At 36.7% G+C, this 22,971-nt stretch overlaps 1 protein-coding gene and 1 long non-coding RNA gene across 2 annotated transcripts in view; both read left to right on the top strand.

Moving 5' to 3' along the window:
* LOC131971402 (adenylate cyclase type 6-like) overlaps positions 1 to 22,971 on the top strand; it is a 62,856-nt gene that overhangs the window by 17,318 nt on the left and 22,567 nt on the right. The window contains exons 4-8 of the mRNA XM_059332830.1: positions 16,067 to 16,216; positions 19,095 to 19,216; positions 20,735 to 20,846; positions 21,559 to 21,686; positions 22,747 to 22,905. Coding sequence (XP_059188813.1) covers positions 16,067 to 16,216; positions 19,095 to 19,216; positions 20,735 to 20,846; positions 21,559 to 21,686; positions 22,747 to 22,905 — 671 coding nt within the window. The remainder of the gene's footprint in view (positions 1 to 16,066; positions 16,217 to 19,094; positions 19,217 to 20,734; positions 20,847 to 21,558; positions 21,687 to 22,746; positions 22,906 to 22,971) is intronic.
* Positions 1,168 to 2,574, top strand: LOC131971411 (uncharacterized). The gene is made up of 2 exons (XR_009394379.1): positions 1,168 to 1,950; positions 2,047 to 2,574. It is a non-coding gene; the product is annotated as an uncharacterized LOC131971411 (long non-coding RNA).

The raw sequence follows: 22,971 nt of genomic DNA, 5'->3' as shown, positions 1-22,971 counted from the left end.
TAGTGTTTACAGATGTTTGTTTAATGTTTAACAGATTAAGCTAGGGTCATGTCACCAATACAATTACATAATCCCATTATAACTACACTGCCCTAGTTGTCGCCAAGAAAAAAATCCTCCTAAACTGGAAAACAAGAAAAAAAACCTTTTCCTTATTTTCTGTGTAAGTTGTTTGACCTCTTCTTGTTCTGTAAATAAAAATAAAGTTGTCCTCCAAAAGTGGGGTGGTGGTGGTGGTGGTGGGCCAAAAAAAAAAAAAAGAATCTCTGCTCATTTTTGGGCTGTCTGAGGACAAGGCAAATTTGTGAAAATATTTTAAATAGCGTACACTTGAGCAGTTATAAAACGGAACTAAACTGGGGGCATGCCAACAGCCATCTTCTGTAGGTACTAGGGCTGGGCGATATGGCCCTAAAATAATATCACGATATTACAGGCTATTTTTGCGATAACGATTATTCTTCACGATATTACGAAATACTTAAAAAGATATTGTAAATATGATTTTTTTTTAGTCTGTATGAATAAATACAAATCTAAAATGTAGTGTGAAGTGCAAATCTCAACAGTTGCCAAGTACAAAAAAATTTACTCTTGACTCTTCAGTATGAGCAAATAATAAAAATAACCATTTAGGTTCCGGGGGCATATTTGAATGACATTTTGTAAAGGAGTATAAAGGTTCTTGTATGTTTTCTTTAAGGCATCTTATTTTGACAGTCTTCTTGTAAGTTCTGTGGTGGATTCTGTTAACACACCGTGCTCTTATTTTGAAAGCTGCATGTGTTTAGCGACAGAGAGGAAGTAGCTTTTTGTGATTAAAACAACTTTAATTGTTAGCCTTACGCCACTACATCAAGAAGTAGGAACGTTGCCAATATCATGATATGCATTTTTTTTAACCATAAAAAATATATACCGATATTATTATGAACAATACGATGTGGCACACCCCTAGTAGATACAACACTGACTATAGAGAAGTACCATGTGAAACCCCACTTTAAAAAAATCGAACTATCCCTTTAATCACAGCAGTTATTCCTCAACCCGTTGTCTTTAGCGTCTTTAGAGGGATCCAAGGTTATTATAGTTAACGAAAACTAACGAAATAACGAAAACTAGAATTGAAAAAACATTTTCGTTAACTGAAATAAAAATAAAAACTAGAGTTTTTACAAAAACGATAACTAACTGAAACTGTATTTTGTGGTTACAAAACTAACTAAAACTAACTAAAATTATAGTGAAAATGTCCTTAGTTTTCGTTTTTGTCAACTTTTTTCATTCATAATTCAGTGTTTCTATTTGAACATGCAACACATGGTGAATATGTTTACTGAGACTGGGATGTCTACTAGAGAACCAAACTTCAAAACACCCAGAACTGTAAGAGTTAATAACCTTATTGGGGCTGAGATGATAAACCAAAGGAAATAAAGGCAAAATTTATTATGACCACTTTGAATCTCGCACCCAACACATAGCCCATTACAAAAAAACTAAAACTAACACTAAAACTAATAAAAACTAAACTAAAACTAAGCATTTTCAAAAAATAAAAACTAAACTAAAACTAGAAAACTCACTCTAAAAACTAACTAAAACTAACTGAATTTGAAAACAAAAATTCACAAAACTAAAACTAATGAAAAATCCCAAACTATTATAACCTTGGAGGGATCCCGTGCATTCCAGACTTGGTGATTTTGTGACAAAAGGTTTCCTGAGCTCCCTGCTTCTTTTATGCAGATTTTGTTATTTTCCAAATAAAAACACTTTTGCAGCTCCAACGCCAAAATACTTTAGTAGTCACACTCTCTCCACAGAAGTCACACCCACGTGGTTGCCAGCAGAAGTGTGTGGTGTGTAGCTTTTCAGTGTTAGGACCCCCAGCATGTCTCTGACCATGTTTACAGAAACATGGCTGGAAAAAGGAGTTTGAACATGGTCAGTATAATCAGAATATCTGGCTTTACATTACAACTAATTGTTCCAGACCTGGTTGTGCATTATTTATGTAACGTGTGTGTTCTTGTGTTTCAGTGCACAGCCTCTAAAATACTCAAAGATGAGTCTAAAACAGCGGAAGGAAATGCATGAAAGCCAACAAACAGAACTATTTATGGAGATTTCTTTGTCTTCAGTCATACTTTCATGTTGATGGATGAAAAAAAAAATGTTTCTTCACAAATAAGAAGATAAGATAAGATAAGATAAGACAGTGACAAGGGAAAGGAGTTACAGTGGCAGTGTATTCTGTGTTTTTTTTTAGCTTAAAAAACTTGTTGTAATAAAATATACTGTGACTGGGTTTCTGAATAAATTACACTTTGGGGAGCAGAAACAATTGCTGAACATTTTCACCATTTCCTGTTTTAGAGGAACAAAGATATAATATCAGTTACCCACTTCCCGCTCTTTTGTGATTTATCTTACGCCTCATACATTTGTTTTTTACTTAAATACAGATAAAATACAGTACTTCCTTCTCAGATTGCAAGATTCCATCTGCTAATGTCATCTACAGTAAACTGCTTCTATTATATGAGCTGACGAGAACAAAAATCCATGTTTTACTGTCTACTTCTGGAACAAGTCTCTGTATAAATTATTTCTGGATCAACAATAAGTGAAATGTCAGACTAAGGCTATATGTCCGAAATCACTCTCTATTTACTCCAAAGTGCACCATATTTTCTGTCTGTCGGAGTGTGAAATGTATGCTCCATAAAGTGCTTTTAAAAATCCCAATGATGGAAGGAAAAAAGTACTTTGTGCAGTGCAAAATCCCCATTTACTGCTCATTACAGAGTAAACTATCATGCAGAGTGAACTATTAGGTGTTTATGACAGGAAATGGTTAATGGCGGGGGTTTGGACTCAGATCTAAGCAATGTTTTTTTTTTTTTTTTCTTTACCAGAAATGAATTGAAGCAAGGACACTTTGTCATGATCTTTCCGTGTGAAAGAACATTTTTCTGATACAGTTTTTCCATGATATTTGCACAACATTTCCTTCAACAGTTTTCTTACCCAGGTTTATGTGCATGTAAAGATCTTTGAAAGGAATCTACAAACTCTATTCACATTTTTGTGTGAATGACACTGCTCCATGTCAGTCTCAATGGTGACAGATTTTAGAAACTAAGAACACCTTTAAATAGTTTGATTGATGTTGTCCTGGAAATGTCCTGGGAAATGATTTCCTGAGAAAGGACAAAACTCTTCCCTGCTGTTCATCACGTATTACACAAATGACAAGACTTTACTGGTGATTGTTATCTTTTCATCTTCAGCTTAACCCTCTATGGTACACATTATGATGCCAGTTAGGAAAAAAATGTTTAGAGTGTTTTTTGTCTTAAAATAGACTAAATAAACATAATCTGAAAAAAAAAGTCAGAAGTTTTTGGGGTCATAGGCAACATTGTACCATAATGGTAGTAAAAAAATAAGTGAAAAAGAAAGTTTTTAAAATTAATTTTAACATAATTTATTTAATAAACGTGTAAAAGATTCAGTAGCTTCAACAGGGTACAATACATCACATTTTAAATTTAAAAACATAATAAAAGGAACTTTAACCGGTTTCTTGTCTGAATGTTGCCTGTAGGCAACATTGTATCATTGAACTAACGACCCATTGAAATGAATGTCTTGAACAGTCTAAGTGAATGAAACTATCAAAAAAGAAGGTTTACTCATCTATCAGTAGGAATATATTTTTTTCCAGATTTTTTTTTTCCGTTTTGAGTGATTTTTTGTGGCGCAAAATGGCAAAGCTGTTTCCTTTGGAAAAATCTGCAAAAAAGGGTTTCTATGTGGCCTCCTGGAGGTCATGTGACAAATTAAAGCATTGCTATTGGTTCCCTATACTCTCCCCTCTTTTTTAAAGTATTGCATCACTCAAAAACATGCACTGTAGAAATTTGACAGGCCAAAAATGGGTATGTTGCCTGAGGGCAACACCGTACCATAGAGGGTTAAAAGTAGAGCCTGACCGATTTATGAGCTGGAAAATTTTAATAGCCAGATACTGGCCCATCACAGACATCTTGGTATCTATAAGGGTTGCCACCATACTAAAATGTTCAACTCGATACCGATACTCAGGAAAATATTCGATACTCGATACCATTTTCGATACCACAAGGATAAAAACAAAGACCCCAAAATTTAACAGAAATATTTTTATTAACAAGAAAAATGCAACATGTAAAAATGAACAGAACCACAGGTTAAATATTTATAATAAAAAACAGTTGTGCAAAAAGAAACTGCAACTATGATAACAAGCTTCAGATACTCGATACTTTTGAAAATGAGTATTGTATCCGGATACAACGTTTTAGTATCGATACATTTTGAGTATCGATACTTTTGACAAGCCTAGTATCTGTCGTTATCTATCAGTATCTATCAGTATCTATCAGTATATCTATCAGTATCTATCGGTATCACCATATGAGTTTTCTGACTGTGAGTAAGGAATTTAAAAATGCTGTCATATAGTTATGTTTTTTTCTTCTTTATTTATATGGTCATCAATTGACTGATACTGAACATCCAGTATTTTTAAAAAACATTTTATTAGTATTGTTTATTCAAATGGTCATCAAGTGACTGAGAACTATTTAGCTATTTATTTTATTTTTATTTTTAAATGCTTAGGAATTGACTGATACCAGACACACTACAGTAGTTATGTAGCTATATTTTTGTATTTATTCTTTATTTTCTTATTTTTCATTTTTACAATTTGATTGACAATGAAATACATACTATGTACACTGTAAAAAAAATCTGTTAATTTACGGTAAAATACCGGCAGCTGTGGTTGCCAGAACTTCACCGTAAAAATTACAGTGAGTGGATTTTCTATTCTAAATTTAAATGTAAATATCAGCAAAAACTGTAATTTAGACTGAATATTCCTGTTATTTTTAGGGTAATTGTGTCATTCATTCACACATCATGGTATTTCTCCATAAATCTTGCATGAAAATGTTAATTTTTTTCAGCAAAACTGTGTTTCTTCCACTTTATGGCAGAAAAAAGTAAAAGTTTTGTGCTATCCTTTGATTTGATTTTGATTAATTAAAAGTGATATACAATTTTTTATTTTACACCCTATTTCTGATGTATTTGACAGTGTTTTACTGTTATTTCTACGAAGATTTTTAACAGTGTATAATGTGTAAAAGTGTTAAATATTCTTAGAGAGCAGCGTTTTGAGCACCTTAGCATCGTAGCATTATTACCATTAGTCTCAAAAATCCTATATTGACTGAAGATATATTTATTTATATGACATTTTTGCACTGTAAGAGAAAAATGTTTGTCTCAGTTAGCTGCAGCCGGTTGCAGACAGAGTATAGACCACCCAGCAGAGTGAGCAGGCGGGGCTTGACTCTTTATCTGTTGATGTGGTTCTGGTCATTTCAGATAAGGGCAGTGCGAGCTGTGTGTAGACATGAGGCTCAGGCTGAGTACACAAACCCAGCAGCTGCCTGGCACCGCGCACACACACACACACACACACACACACACACACACACACACACACACACAAACACGGACTCTTTCACAAAGGCTAAAAGTGACAGCGAGCGCGAATCAGAGCGGGAGGAGGCGGGAGAAAATAAATGAAATGAAAGAATATGGAAATAAATAACCAACGCTCTCAAGGAAAGATAAGGGTCAACCTACGGGGGAGACTCTTATGTTTTGTCACAAGTAAAGCACCGTCATTGTGTTTTGGGTGCTGCAGTGTGTTTTACAGAGCCTGATCTAACACAGATGTTCTAAGGAGTTCCAGATGTTCCTCAAAGGCCGATGAGCTCTGACTTGCACTCTCGCTGGCCTCGTTTCAAAAACAATATCCCATCAGTCACTGTTCCCTCCGGGAAAAGGTCTTATAAATTCAAAGTCCTGTTCTTCACACGGTTTTATGGAAAATGTTTTTTTCCCATGTGAGCATGAAATATTGTTCTCAGTGTAAGAGACCACAGTAGTCCAAGATGGCTCCAAACCATTAGAATAATAATAAAGTCAATTCTGAATGATTGATCTATTCATTGACAGAAGAGCAATTATTGTCCAATCATAACTCAGCAGCTGTTTAAATTTGAATTTTTATGTTGGAACGGTGTTCATCTGGCTTTAGAATGAACAATATTTAAGAGGTTTTTATTGTGGTTTCTTTTATCAACCTTGCCAGCGGAAACATCTGTGATTGACTAACTAGTTCAGCATAGTTTTTTTGTTGTTGTCATAACTACATGAATAAATAGTGTAAATGTAAAATTTTATAAAATATGCTTTTAAACATCTTTTTGACATGCCGACAAATCTACCTGCATATTTTGTTCATGTTTCATTTTTAAGCAAGCTGGCAAAGATCTGTGATGTGACATAAACATTACAATGGGCGCTTATAGTATTTATGATTATAATATTTATGTTTATAACATTTCGTAGTTTAAAATTTAAAAAAACTAGACACAAATTTGCCTTTTTCTCTGCATCTCGACAACATCTATCAAAATTGTGACATTATTAGTTCTGTTTAACAACAAATTATTTTTTAGATTCGTTTTTAACTAGCATAATAATAATAATAAATCGATAATAAATAAATATAAATAACCATGTGTCTTTTTGTTTATCAAAATTGTGGATCAGGAAATATGGTCAAAACAAGTTAAATGCAATACAGGACACGCTATTTACGGATTAGAATTGTTAAATGGGTTTAAACTTAGCCCAGTAACAAAAAATAGAAGATTTAACGTGTTTGTTACACGGGTGTCACCATGGGTTCTTATGGGTTAAGTGTGAAAAGGAGTATTTGTCCAAAGGTTCATCAGTCTGAGGAATTTTCTAATGGACGACTATTCCAAAAACTAGATTACACGATATCTTTACTGGAAGCCTGCTCATAGTTGGGATAGTTGAGATCTTTAGGATACTTGGGAATATGGAAGAAGCCACACCAGCAAAATTGTCGGTCAATAGCTAGAAATGAGAAGTCGGCTTTGTCTGGCTCTGAAACAATTTTTGAAACAATTGTTCAAAGAGTTTTGATGATAAATCTGCCAATTGTGAATTGATTGGTTGGGATTTGGGTTCTCTTAACCCATTGACGCCTATAACGGCTGTAAAACTTCTGGGCAATTTTAAAATAAGCCCCTAAAACCTGAAGTTTTTCTGGAAATTCAACAGAAGTGTCAACGCTTCTACTAAATAATAGATTTTTCAGCCTCTGTAGCAGATAGAAATGAAATTCAAAAAGTATTTGAGAGCTTATACAAATACTACAAAACGACGTATCCGCTTTCCAGGCTTCAATGGGTTAACTTACAACAAGTAACATTTTTACTTTATATGTGACATTTGAAATATTATATTTATTACATTATTGCAGGTGAAAACAATTTGTTGGTAAGGGGCAAACAAAGTCAGAACACCCTGAGAATACAGCATGTTCTGACTGCGGTATGGCAGTGACACAAAGTCATCAGCCCCCACTGCTGTAATAATAATAATAATCATAATAATAATGCATCAGTTTTATATAGCGCTTTTCAAAATACACAAAGACGCTTTACAAAAAACACAAAGTGAAAAAGAATACAAATGGTCAATACATACATACATACATACAAACACATACAAATATTCAAAAACAACAATACAGTGGATAGGAAAGAGATAAGAAGACAGAGGATGGAAAATGATTTATCAGGTGTTGTAAGTGATGTTGAAAAGGTGGGTTTTGAGTTGACTTTTGAAAGACGGCAGACACCCACTACCCCCTTTCCCTCCTCAGCCAGCCGGTCTCCATGCTGCACCCTCCTTGAACCTGGGCAGGGGACCGCAGGTCTTTGGAGGGAGGTTGTGGAATGTGGGTGATAGTTGCTAAGTGAAAGCTGCGCTGCCATCTCTGATAATTCACAGTCTCCGTGGGTGTGAGTCTCGGGCCAACACTAAGCAGAACCTTTCACAAGACTGAGAAAGAAGCACAGAGAGAGAGAGAGGGAGAGAGAGAAACTCAACAACACTTGAGTTATATATATATATATATATATAAAATCACCAACATCATCACATCGTTACATCTCCATCTTTCATGCATAAGAGGTCTATAATGACTGCTGGCTTCAAAATGTGCTCTCTAACAGGAATATTACGTCAGGAAAGTGAACATAAAACCTGCACAGACATTATAGCAAAGCTTGTTTTTGCATATCAACAATGTCTAAACTTGTCTTGCTGACTGATTGAAGAGGCAAAGCATGAGGAAAATGTATTTGATTAAACCGATTTAAAGTGTAAATTGCATGTCCCGAAAGAGCTTTCGGTCTGCAGATTCATTTCATTTTTAAGCATCTGAACTTTCTGTCAACTGGCTTTGTAAGGGCTCTGAGTAAATGAATCACTAGAGTCGTAATACCACGCATCTAGGGAAAATGTTACGATCTTCCCTGACCTGCTAATTTTGTGCATTTGCATGTATGTATGCACACACACACGCATTCACCTCCCTGTGATCAGTGGTGGGTGTTGGCGGAGTACTGTTAAGTGGGGTGGAGAGCAGGATGGGGGGATTAAAGAAGAGGTCAGGTCTCCGACTGCTGTGTGAACATGCTGAGAAAAAAGACGAGAGATACTCAGCTGACATGCTGCAGGGACTGTTCACTATCCGGATCCATCAGCCGGCTTTATTCACATTGTTTGATTTCTAATACAGTTGGCATGTGACTGCTGACTATTAGTCACATCCTACTGTCTGTTTGAGGCTTTTTTATAACTTCATTGCACAGACGGACTCAATTAGTTTTTCCTGTTGGTCGTTTTTCCTTTATATGGGCCTTTTAAACTGCAGCTAATGCTTTGCCCTTTCACCACGTGCCTGTTCAGAGCGGTGCCGGTAGCTTGGCCTCCAGTTTTGCTGCTTGCCGCTTTCTCGAACAACATCTCATCCTCGCTTCACACTTCCTTCCTCGGGTCCTGAGCAATAACACCTGCCATAACACTGTTGCATCCCTAAGCAATGCTAGAGCATACACGTCACTTGCTAACAGTTAGCTATTCGGCCAGGCTTTTTTCAGGAACAAAAGTGTTCATTCTGAATTCCCCTGTGGAAATTTCAAATTTATGAAGTGTTCCAGGTGCAAAATGCCAAATGTAAACAAAAGATGTGTCTGTCTGATTTTTATTTGACAAATGTACACATAATTGAACTCTCAGCAGTGCTGCCTTCTTGCATGAACATGTTTTACTACATGACAGTATGTACTATTTGTAGTAAATACAGGCAAATATAATGTGGGGACAGTGTATTTGCCCTGAGTTTACGGGTAGGAACTCTGACTTTGAATACTGTTCCATTCAACTTTTTCTAGTAGGAGGTTGAAATGAAGTTGTCTGGAAGGCAGCATTACATTGTTGATGCTTAAAATATTTGAATTCGTTTGTATTTTTTTCATCTGATCTTGAATGTTCTGTAGCGAGTGACGGAGAACAAGCTGTAGTTGGGTGATGTAATAGCTAATAGGGGTCCCCTCTCAACACAGTGTGCACACATATAACGCACTATTAATAAATATGTTCCATAGATCTCAAGAGCTTAGTCTCTGCGCTGCACGTCCTTCGGCCCTCAGCAAAACACCTGCCAAGTGTGAAGTTGATCGGATGGTTTCCAAGAAAATCAATGAACAGACAGACAGACAGACTCCTTCCATTTTAGTTAGGTTTTTTTTTTCAAAGTTGAGAACATAACGTTGACATGTAACTACCTTTTCATTTCAGTTGATTTGGTTGGTTTACACATCCAGACGGCAACATTAACATTAATTTGGAGTTGTGTTTTCTGGCTATTTGGTGAATGTAAATCCAATATTCACTCTCTCTTTGCTCTGTGTTTGGTCTCCACTAACTCCCGAGAAAAATATCTGGCTCTTTCGTTGCTAAATGCCTCACTGTGTCCACCAGCTAGTCATTAACTTGTCTGTAACTGAAAACAGCTGCCTGCTGTGGCTAAAACAGAAATAATGCTATGAGAGCTGTGACAGTGAACCAAAAACAGTGAAGTTGTGGGCCAGAAAACTTAAACAATGAGCTAAAATATGCTTTTTTTGAGGGAAGCTGCAGATTAGGGGAACATATTGATTATTGCTGCTTTAAATAATCTTTTCCAGGTACATTGCATTCATGTCCATCTTGTAGGATGCTGTTAAATGTCCCATTTGTCTACATTCTTCTGCCCTAATAAAAGCACACTCTTTCCCAGTGTGAAAAGGGGCCTGGTGGCCTTAAAAGCCAATGTTTATAGACTCACTGTCAGGACCAGAGACTTCCTGCTAAAGTAAATGGCTGCCGTGCTAAATCCATCATAAAGAAGGAGAAAATTTATAAATAACGTTTCTGAATGTTCCATTAGCGCTCCTCTCATCCTCGTCCAGCTGTGAGACAGCAGCTTCAGATGGTTTCATTAGATATAGAGTGGTGATGAGTTGTCTTTGGATGTGGAGGGAAGGTGTTGTGCTGCTTCTGAGGTTGTATAAATGATGGGCAGGTGCCTGTCATTGTTGAATTTGGCCGTCTTTTGTCTACTAGTTTGAATCAGACTGAAATATCAGCTGTTGGGTGGATTACCCTGAACTTTAGACACTCATGGTCCCCAGAGGATGAATTGTACCAACATTGATAATCCCTGACTTTTTTCTAGTCCCACCATGAGGTCGACATAGCCTGGGTATACCCAGACTGCCTTGAGCGCTCGAATTTAATTTCGAACTGCGGCGGAGTCTGGAAACCAGGAAGGATTCTTAGCCCTGTTTTAGGGATCCAATCACAGAGCGGGGAGGGACGGCAAGACGATGATGCGTTCTACTCGGCACTTGGAAGCTTGTAGTTTTCCGGATCCAACATGGCTGCTGCAGACGCGAAACTCTCTTTAGCTGTAGATGGTGTTTTAAATAGTTTAGAGCGAAAGTTGAAAGGTGAAAGGTCTCTCAGTGGCTCTGCTGAGATCACCGGCGTTATGGTAGCGGGGCTATTAGCGTCGCTAGCGGCTAATAGCCCCGCTAAAGCGGACAGCGGAGCCGCCGAGAGGCCCGCAGCAGCTTGTTTGTTGCCCATAAAATCAGTGGATGTGTGTGGCTGAATGACATGAGGGGGAATAAAGCGTGAAAATAAATAATCTTGCAGAAAGCGAGAACTGGAGAAGCAAAGCAGCAAACAACACTCTCTCACAGACACACACACAACAAACATCCATTTCTGTTGCTCTACTACGTCATCTGGTATAACTGATCTGATTGGCTAAGAGCTACCTACAGACGCTTTGATAGACATTCTAAGCATCCAATAAACGGCTCCGGAGGATCGTAAACCACACCTCCTCTACGGAGAAATCCATTGCTCGTTGCCAGACTAGACCTCATTTGAGAATAGTCTGGTGTTAGCCAGGCTAAGGTCGACATGGTTTTGACTGTTGACTGGATTACTGTGAAATTTTGTACAAACCTTCATGTCGCCCTAAGGATGAACGGCATAACTTTGCAATTTTTTTTCATTTGTCAAATATTTTGATGTATGACCAAATACCTGCAAAACAGCCTCAACTGTACTGTGTGTTTTATGATAAAAATCTTTCAACCAGCCATCATCAGCCCAACAAACAGCGACTGTTGTTATATTTGCACAGGTGTGTGTTTCACATAGCCACACCTAGCCAGTGTTTTGCCTAAGTTTATGCAAGACTTCAGCGCACATATTTGGTTATGGGTTTGGTGGTCTGAATTTATTAACGTATTTATTAATGTATTTGGTGTCATTGGAATCTGTGGGATACGCCATGATAATTTAACCCATTGAAGCCTGGAAAGCGGATACGTTGTTTTGTAGTATTTGTATAAGCTCTCAAATACTTTTTGATTTTCATTTCAATCTGCTACAGAGGCTGAAAAATCTATTATTTAGTAGGAAGCGTTGACACTTCTGTTGAATTTCCAGAAAAACTTCAGGTTTTAGGGCGATATTTTAAAATCGCCCAGAGGTTTTACAGGCAGTTTTAGTCGTCAATGGGTTAAAATACCTTTTTTTCACACTGGTGGCAAATCTATAAGGGTCACAGATCATATCTTACAGTAAAATAAAAGTTTAGTAAGTGTTTAATAAGTATATGTCAAGGATCATTAAAATAGTTTTCTAACTGAACTGTGGCGCTGTAACTGCTATGCAGCAGATGCAGCCTAGTGTAGAGGTGTTTATTTATTAGGCAATGCATCCATAGAGCCATGATGATCATTTATTGATTAAGCCTGCACATCCTCTCTAAGCTGTTGGGGGCTTTTTGTGAAAAAAATACATTTTAATCTATGTTGTGTGTACTGCTGTTTTGCCTGTCCTGTCTAGATCAGAGCAGCTCTTACATAATGCCATTTTGATATCCCGGGATTAGGCCGAGGTCCTCTCCACAGACTGCCTGGCTGCTTCCATCATGTCACCCTCAGGGAAATGACGACTGCTTTTATGGCAAAAAGCAAACAAACTATGTAATGTTCCAGTGACGTGATGCTCAATTCCTGGTTTATTTTAGACCCCACAAACCGAACATAATCTTTTTAGTTGGCCGTAATCATTTTCTTTTTTTATGTGAATATTTTTATTGGGTTTTATAATACATACAGCACAAGAACATCCATGAACTCAAACACATCCAGAAACTCAAATGTATTGTGCGCACACCATAAAATCAATAAGAAATAATAATAATAAAAATAAACATGATCAGAATGTCCCAAATATATTAGCGTTAATGACAATAAGAAAAATAAACAGACATTCTGACACAAAGAAAAGCAATAATGGTAAAACTTCACAAATGATGCAAATCAGCTATACAAAACCGACAGAGGTGAACAGAGAAGTAAAAACAAAAAACAGTAAAATAAATAAGTAAATAAATAAATTCACAGGGCCCTTGAAATCATCTAGTCTATGGGGAGCTTCTCAACATATAGTAGGAACGGTTGCCACAGCTTTTTGAATTTACTTTCTGAGCCTTGAGTCGTATATCTTAGTTGTTCCACTTTAAGATGAGCCACTACGTCCATCACCCACCGCCCATGATGTGGCCGTAATCATATTGGTAACTCAGTCATGAACTCTACCTGACAGAGAGCAATGCAGATCATAATGCGTAGTGTTATGATCATAAACTCAAAACCCACCTTTTCAAAATAGCTTACAATACCTAATCTCATAATCTCATCTCTGTTTAGTTGTTTTTTTTTCTGTATTTTGTGTTTGTGTGTGTCTAATTTTCTGTCATGTAAAGCGACTTTGAGTGCCTTTAAAAGCGCTATCAAAATTTGATGTATTATTATTATTATTATTATTATTATAATGGTGCCGGACCAAGCAAGTACAAGAGAGACTGGGCAGATAAGGTAATAAGTGATGAGTTCAGATAAACGAGTGTGTTGTGAGCACAGAGGAGCAGGTGCAGTGAGAGCGTGGCAGCGTGCACAGGTAGCAGGGAAACGCTGCCAAGCAGAGCTCCTAAAGAGGTGGAGTGCTATTGCGTAAACACAGGACCTTACTGTGTACTCTGTAAACCCACTAGCCCTTGCCCTCTTGAGAAAAGCAAGCAATTAGTTTGAGCCTGTGAGCTCAGACACATGGAGTGGGATACGCACGTCGAGTGAATCTCAACAGATAAATACTTACAGTAGCTGCAGTTCATTGCATTTGGAGAGAAAACACACATTCAACTCTTTGACTGCACACACACACACACACACATACACATATAGACTGACAGGAGGCGTTCACCTGCAGACACACACCGTGCTGCAGGTTTCACTTTTGTCTCATGGCTGTTTTTGCTTGATCAGTGAGAGTAATGTAAACAGAGCTGAGCGCTCTGAGCCATCTGCCTAATGTCACTGTGGCCCATATCTGTCCTCTCTCTCTCTCTCTCTCTCTCTCTCTCTCTCTCTCACATTGTCTTTTTCCTTTCTCATCCTGCTCCTTTCCACTTATTTCCTTCCTGCCCTCAACATCTGTCAGTCTTCCATTTTATCTATGTTGTCCATTATGCTGCTGGTCTGTTTTTTACATCCACCCCTTGTTTGCTTTCTTTTTTAATTCATCCTTCCATAACCCATCTGTTTCTATTCTTGTGTCTGTGGTACTCTAAACTAGGTCACCTTGGGTCACCTTTACCTTGAATTGCTTTTCTCGTTATTCTTTTTAAAGCCACCCTATATATATTTCCTTTCAGTCATGCTCTTCTGTTTACATGCAAGTTCCCCTTTGTTTGTATTTAATATTTGGACAGAAGAACATGCTCCGGTCATGGTCAATTTCAAGTTGGCATTGTCTCTTTTAGGAAGTACTGTAAATGCACCATCTCTTCTTCTACTGTAAACACTATATCAACAGTAAGATTCATTTGATTTGACCAGCCAGGTTTCTATCCAAATTTATAGCATGAAATCGGCAAAAGAAAATGTGAGTTAATGCTTACTTTCATCCCCTACCATTAACGTGATTATTAGAACTTTGTTAATCAAGATAAGCAGCAAGTGGTGCAAATTCTCCAGTCAGAAAAGAATAATGCCATTGCAGAAGAAGAAAGTGTAACAAGATGATATAATTAAGAGCGCCTGTCGAACCTGAAACAGTTTAAAACAATGTAGAAAAATTCAATATATATTTCTGTTTGTTTCATGTAATGTTGTGAGGAGGGTTACATCAGATCTGTGTGAAGTAATGAGGAGATTTATTTTCTTCAGTTGAGCCGAAGCTTCACTGGATGTTGAAGTTGTATGCTTTGTGTACATCATCATTTATTTATTTATTATTTATTATTATCATTTATTATATTATTAATGTTTCCATTTCACTTTGTTGCATTACAACTCAGCCAAATGTAAAACATTTTAGCAATAATAAAAAAAAAAGCAGACACCTGACACCAGGTTTTATGTACAAAATTAAAAAATGCACATAAAATCAGGTGGAGGGAAACGCCCCTCATGGCACAATAAAATAATAGTGCAGGAAACCTACTGAACAAACGAGGTTCAACTGCAAAGTTTACATGCTATGTTGTATTTTCTGTTTGTTCTGTGTATTGTGCGTAGGAAATATGAATTGATGGTAAACTATTATAGTAACATCAACACGACCTCTTGGCCTTTTGTGTATTTCCATTTTTATCCAAGAGATGTCAGTGTGTAGAAGCTTCTGGCCACATGCCCACAAACTGTTTTGATCATAAAAACTTGAGAAAAAGAAGTGAAAAAATTGGGAAGGTGATTTTCATTGGAAATCAATATCATGGAATAACTACATAAAATGGACATGTGTCTCAGTTTGATTTAGGACAAGACTTGAGAGATATTAGCATGTTTCTCTCACATTTCTCAACAGTTTATCTCAGACAGCCCGAAATTCTGCAGTGTGAAGAGGACGTAAGACTGGGAGCAGTAATTCTGAGAAAAGATGCAAAAAGTGGAATTAAATTATTGCCGCTAGTATGTCTATGTTTTAACATTTTCCAGTAACATGTGCGATGCACTGTATCTGACTCTGTCATCAGTGAAACCAGTAAATCAGACAGTTTTACTGTTAATTTAAGGTTAAACCCACAAAAGACTGACGTTTTGATTCATGCAACCATTTGGCCTTGGAAGTTATAAAAACAACACTGACTACATGAGAAATGTATTTGTACCGGCTTACTTTTACCCTTCAATCAAGACTAATTCACTCCCTCTGTTACCCTCTTTTTTTTTTTTTATTTGTTCAGGCTTTTGATTAATTGTTTCGGGACTGCTATGGTTGTTTAAATTGCTGTTGTTTTGGTCTTTTAAAACTTGTATGTACATTTTTATGTTATGTGTTTGATTTCTATGTGAAGCTCTTTGTGACTTCTGTCTGTGAAAGGTGCTATATAAATAAAGTTTACTTACTTACTTACTTACCTCTTACCTCATATCTTCAGCTTGACCACCTCTTCCTTTCTCCTCTGTTGTCTCTACAGGTGAGCGCTAATGTCCTGATCTTCCTGTGCACTAACATCATTGGTATCTGTACACACTACCCTGCTGAGGTTTCCCAGAGACAAGCCTTCCAGGAGACCAGAGGATACATCCAGGCCAGACTACACCTGCAGAGGGAGAATCAGCAACAGGTAGGCTCAAACACATCTTTATTATCATTAAAAGAAAGACTAAAAGACATCAGGACAGGATAAAAACTAAAAGGCTAAAAGACATCAGGACAGAATAAAAACTAAAAGACTAAAAGACAACAGGACAGGATAAAAACTAAAAGGCTAAAAGACAACAGGACAGGATAAAAACTAAAAGGCTAAAAGACAACAGGACAGGATAAAAACGAAAAGACTAAAAGACATCAGGACAGGATAAAAACTAAAAGACTAAAAGACAACAGGACAGGATAAAAACTAAAAGGCTAAAAGACATCAGGACAGGATAAAAACTAAAAGACTAAAAGACATCAGGACAGGATAAAAACTAAAATACTAAAGGACTAAAAGACATCAGGACATGATAAAAACTAAAAGACTAAAAGACACCAGGACAGAATAAAAACTAAAAGACTAAAAGACTAAAAGACATCAGGACAGGATAAAAACTAAAAGACTAAAAGACATCAGGACAAGATAAAAACTAAAAGACTAAAAGACATCAGGACAGGATAAAAACTAAAAGACTAAAAGACATCAGGACAGGATAAAAACTAAAATACTAAAAGACTAAAAGACATCAGGACAGGATAAAAACTAACGCCTGGATTCCACTGGATGCGTAACGACTCCGACAGGGGTCTGTCCGCAACGGCTGCGTATCTACGCAGTCCGTCAACACCCACCGGATCCGTCTGTGTCGGAGCTGTTGCGGACAGCAGAGTCCCGAGGACGCACGAGATCTCGCGAATTCACGCCTAATCAATTGATATAACTGGAAGATAATCAACATCTCCTCGTTAATGACTGGAGACAAATCCAGCGACTCCGTCTTAACGAGCGCTAACGAGGTCGGCCGGCTTGTTAACGAGCCGACCGACCTCGTTAGCGAACCCGAGGTATTTTATTTTGAAAATATACCGGGGTTTTATTTTGTGTCTGTGCAAGACTTCCTGTCCCGAACGATCTCCTCTGTGCTGAATTTATGCGTAGTGCTCCGTCGTCCGACAAAAATAGAAGCTCTGCGCAAGTGTTGCGAGGGCTGTCGGATGGCCATGCGTCGTCGGACTCATTACGCAGCGGATCTGCAGTCGGTGGAATCTCACACATTGATTATAATGGATGCGTAACGGCTCCGACGACGGATCTGCAGCCGTTACGCATCCAGTGGAATCCAGGCGTAAAATACTAAAAGACAACAGGACAGGATAAAAACTAAAAAGCTAAAAGACAACAGGACAGGATAAAAACTAAAAGACTAAAAGACATCAGGACAGAATAAAAACTAAAATACTAAAAGACAACAGGACAGGATAAAAACTAAAAAGCTAAAAGACATCAGGACAGGATAAAAACTAAAATACTAAAAGACATCAGGGCAGGATAAAAACTAGAGTAATCAGTTAAAAGCTAGACCAAACAGGTGGGTCTTGAGCCTCCTTTTTTAAAACATCAACAGTCTCTGCAGTCCTGTTTTTGGAAAATGTGTCCTCATCCTTGAAGCTATTGTAAAAATAAAACATTTTAATATAAATACTTTTATTTATATTAACATTTTTAATGCAGGACTTAAGTAAATAATCTGTTTACTTCTTATAATGCTGCATCTGTCAGCTGTTGGGTGTCAAATAAAGACAGAAAAACAGCTCAATGAACAAGAAATAACAGAATCAAAAGCCACAGTGCACTCACTACGTGATCTGTCATAGAATTATTTTTTCTTAAACTTAAAGGATAAGGCTGGAAATGTTTCAGATTTTTGTTAATGCCAAATCAAATCTTATTAAAATATCATATATATGCGTTTACCTCTTTCTTGATACTTTCTGACTTTCCTAACCCGTCTGTTGCTCTCAAGCCCATTTTTTCTTACAGAAGATGTGAATCTTTGAAAATGGGTTGCAAATATATTGTTACTTTTTTTAAATTTCTCAAACTGAAGTAAATAAAGCATCTGCCACAATGTATTTCACATTTGCTCGATGGCACAGAGGAGTAAGATCTTTCAGGCTTTGGTGCTCCAAAAAATACTTTGTAAAAGGGAAAAGTAATTGGTTTTTTTTTGTTTTGTTTTGTTTGTCGTTAGATGTTTGGGTTTTTTTGTATTTTAAATTTTATTGACTTTAATAATGTCTTTTTTCCATATAGTGTGATGTAGACCACTAAATTGGTTACAGTTAATATCATTTATGTAGGACTTTTCAGGGGAATTGTTGACAATTATAAAAATAAAGAATATCACCAGAGTGTAAAACTGCAGAACTTTTATTCTTTTCATTTTACAATGCCCATACAATATCCAGACATACGTTTTGTATGTTTCAAACATACAAACACATTCAGACAGATATATGTATAAAAATAAAACAGAACACAAAATTTTTTTTTCATTTTATTTTATTTTCTTATTTGTATTTTTATCTCTTATTTTTATTTATTTTGTTGTATTCCTTGTCTGTGTGCTGTGCTGTTTGTTTGTTTTTCCCTTTTTTGTGTTTTGTTATGTAAGTGTTTTTTGTGGGGGAAAAAATTAAATATTATAAAATAAAATAAAATAAAACAGGATAAATACATTGTAATTAAATAGGAAGAGGAGAAAAAAAACAGTGAGGATAAATCCGTTGTAATAAAATAGGAAGAGAAAAAAAAACAACAGAAAAAACACTAAGGATAAATACACTCTAAATAAAAAAGGAATAGGAGGAAAAACAACTAAGGATTGATACGCTGTAAGCTGATATGTAATTAATATGCAATCAAGGTATAAAGTGGTAATAAGAATGAAAGATGAAAAAATGAAAAGAAAGACAGAAAGAAAATAAATAAATAAACAATTTCTTTTTTTGGTGTGTTTTTCCAGGAACGTCTGTTGCTTTCAGTTTTGCCGAGGCACGTTGCCATGGAGATGAAGGCTGACATCAATGCCAAGAAGGAAGACATGATGTTCCATAAAATCTATATCCAGAAACACGACAATGTCAGGTCAGCGGGGACACCTGGCCACAGTGCTCCACTTCATCTTCATTAATTATTGTTGTCTGTTTTAGTTCGGTGAATATTTGTGCAGCACATGGTACGATGTAACGGATCATATCATCCACAAAACATAGAAGTACATGTGTCGCTTCATCACATAAAATTAAACACAAGACAAACTAATTCTTCCTGAGAATGATTCACAACACACACACACACACACACACACATAGGCAGACAAGCGTGTTCACAGAGTCATAAGAGGGTAGAGTGGTTTGGCAGAGTGGAGGCTAATTAACACTAGTGAGGGAATACTTAATCACCAGCAGCCAAGATAAGATAATCCCCAAAGATGGAGAGCTTCAGCACACATTCAATTACAGCACTGAGCAAACACACTGCTCACAGTCCCTCAAACACACACACACACACACACACACACACACACACACACACACAGATCTCCTTCAGAGGACTTTCAGGTCAAACGTCCTGCATCTCTCAGGGTTAGCAGCTGTGATAGTTACTTACTGCAACATAGTACCGCTGCTGTGTGGTGATGGAAATATAATCTGTTCCCAACCCAAGTCTGTTTGGGTAGTCCGAAGAATCTGAGTGAAATTGATAGTTTTGGTTCGTTTTGTATTAGGTGTAGTTTGCTTCAACAGTGCAGAAATAGCCCTATTTAGCATCTATGGACACATTGCCAGCTTCTATGGTGGACGGGTTGTAGTTTTTGCATTCTCTTTGTTGTCAGAGCTTACTCTTGTCTTCCTTGCCTCTCGACCGTTTTTTATTTTATTTTATTATTATTATTATTATTATTATTTTTTTTTTAATTCATTTTATATCATTAATATTCTTCCCTGCCTCTCGACCGTTTTTTATTTTATTTTATTATTATTATTATTATTATTATTTTTTTAAATTCATTTTATATCATTAATATTTTCATTATTTAATTTTATTTATCTATTTTTTCTCTCTCGCTTTTCAGTTTGTGGGTGGGTTGGGGAAGGGGTTTGGAGTTGTGTGTTTGTGTTTTCATGTATATCTTGTTGAATTGAAAAATTTTGGTTAATTTCCTTTAATTGGGTCAGATAATGTTGACAGTGAAATTGAACCGCTTTCATTTGGAATTTTCACCTTCCCATTTGGAGTTGGGCGAAAACACATCTGAATGATTAATTTAAAAGCATTCTTACAATTTTCCTTTAATTTTATTTGGTTATTTTTATTCTTAACTATTGAGTTGTTCTTAGATTATTCCTCTCTTTTATGCTCTCCTGGTTATTCAAATAGTGTTGTAATTTCATTGATTATGTGTTTTATGTGTTGTAAAACACTTTGTAAGGCTGGTTTTGAGTGCTATACAAATAAACCATATAATCATTATTACTCCCACATGGCAACACAATTCTGTGCTAATAGTTGCTAAAACTTCAACACTGAACCTGAATGAAGATGTTTGTTAGGTTTATCCAAAGATTAACAGTGTTTTTTTCTCTTTTGTCTCGTCCTCAGTATTCTGTTTGCAGACATCGAGGGTTTCACCAGCCTGGCCTCTCAGTGCACGGCTCAGGAGCTGGTCATGACGCTCAACGAACTCTTTGCCCGTTTTGACAAGCTGGCATCGGTAAAGATCCATAGCGTTCCTTTCTTTTATGTCTGTTGTATTTTCTTTAGGTAATAGTTTGACATTTTGTACGGAAGCGTATTGCATTCACTTGAAAAAAAAAAAAAAAATCTGTTTTTTCTGAATAATTTATTTTTTGGTTTGTTTTTCAGGGTAATTATTTCTGTTTTTCTGAGTATTTCTTTTTCCTGTTTTTCTGAGTAATTATTTTTCTGTTTTTCGTGGTAACTCGAAAAACAGGAAAAAATTACTCAGAAAAACAGAAATAATTACCCCGAAAAACAAACCAAAAAATAAATTACTCAGAAAAAACAGATTTTTTTTCTTTTTTTCAAGTGAATGCAATACGCTTCTGTAATTTTGGGACATATCTTGAGAGGAGGATTTTGTTACCAGAGCCATGCTCTCTTCCGGTCTTTACACAAAGCTTATCCTGTCTGTAGTGTCAAAAATTAAGTTCTCTAAAGAAAAATCTTCTCCTGCTTCCTTTTAACTGGCTAACAAAGTCAATCATTTTGTCTGGTTTTGCAGGGAATCAGACTAGGGCAGAAAGTTATTGAATAACTAAACAAAATATTGTTTCTATTTTTGGTTATTGTTTTTATAACCAATTAAACAGCTATGACAGTTCCCAAATGTTATTTGTCCTCTGATACCTTTTGGCAACCTCATTTTTGTCATCTCTTGTCCTGTGTCTTCTCTCTCTTCTCAGGAGAACCACTGTCTACGTATTAAAATTTTGGGTGATTGTTATTATTGTGTGTCTGGGCTGCCTGAGCCCCGGGCTGACCACGCCCACTGCTGTGTGGAGATGGGTGTCGACATGATAGAGGCGATCTCGTGAGTATACACAGTGTTTGCATATCGTTAGCCTCATAGCATATTTGCCTAAGTCATATTTGAACGTTTTCAGGGAACAAGAAAAAACACAATTTTTAGTAAGCCCATTGGTATTTTTAATTGATATTGTAACAGTAAGTTCAAATAGAAGTGTGAACAAGTTTGCATAAAAAAATAAACACATCGATTTCATAACAGATAAAAGTGACTTAGGCAGAATATGCCCTGACTAAGGCAATTTTTCTCTTACATAGAAATAATGTAGTTTGGTTTGTATGTAGGTAGAGTACAGGTTGGCGTGCAATACAACAACATTTTTTAGAAACACTGTCTATTCTTTTCAACCTGTTTTCTTATATAACCAAATTGTCAGATGTGATCAGGTTCATTCTTATGTGACAAGGTCAGCTAATGGTGGTCGGATGATGTTACCATGTCCAAAATCAAATGCCTTAAAGAGAACAGTTATTTATCGTGCTATCAGTTATTGGAATAATTGCCCACTGAATATACGTGAACTGAATAGTAAAGTATCTTTTAATTATTACTTGAGAATGCACTATTTAAATTTGTGAGTAGTGAATTAACATATTTACTGTATGAAAGTGAGAATTAATGTAATAGATATGAATGTAATAACTTATTCGGAATGATTTCTGATGACGTGTATAATAATGTCCACAATGTTTAATTGTTGAGTGATTTTTGTTTTGTCTTGTGGACCCCAGGAAGACTAGCTCCTCCCACTTTTGGTGACAGCTAATGGGGATCTTTTTAACAATAAACAATAAACAATAAACAATGTAGCGGCAAAAATGCCTAAGTCACAGAGATGACTAATGCAGAAAGTGATTTTGGACTCTAACAAGTGTTCTGATAGGATGCAGCAGTGGTTGGAGAGTAAAGTTAGGCAGATATCACAATTTGGCCAAAAAATGACTTAGGCAATTATGCCATGAGGCTAACGATATGTGTGTTAGGAGTTCATTTCTTTGATGTCTTTTGCAAATTTTTGTCCTGGAGGAGACGCTGATGTTCTGGGCCGTGTGTGTGTCTGCAGGCTGGTGCGCGAGGTGACGGGGGTCAACGTGAACATGCGCGTTGGGATTCATAGTGGGCGTGTGCACTGCGGCGTGCTGGGACTCAGGAAGTGGCAGTTTGACGTGTGGTCAAACGATGTCACGTTGGCCAATCACATGGAGGCGGGGGGCAAAGCAGGGTGAGGGAAACATGCACATGTACAGCATTTTAGAAAAAACATCGGTACCGCTTTATAATAAGGTCC

The sequence above is a fragment of the Centropristis striata genome, chromosome 5 (genome assembly GCF_030273125.1).
Source record: "Centropristis striata isolate RG_2023a ecotype Rhode Island chromosome 5, C.striata_1.0, whole genome shotgun sequence".
Classification (NCBI taxonomy): Eukaryota; Metazoa; Chordata; class Actinopteri; order Perciformes; family Serranidae; genus Centropristis; species Centropristis striata.
Note: the sequence above shows the minus strand (reverse complement) of the source record. Positions and strands in the feature narration are given on the sequence as shown.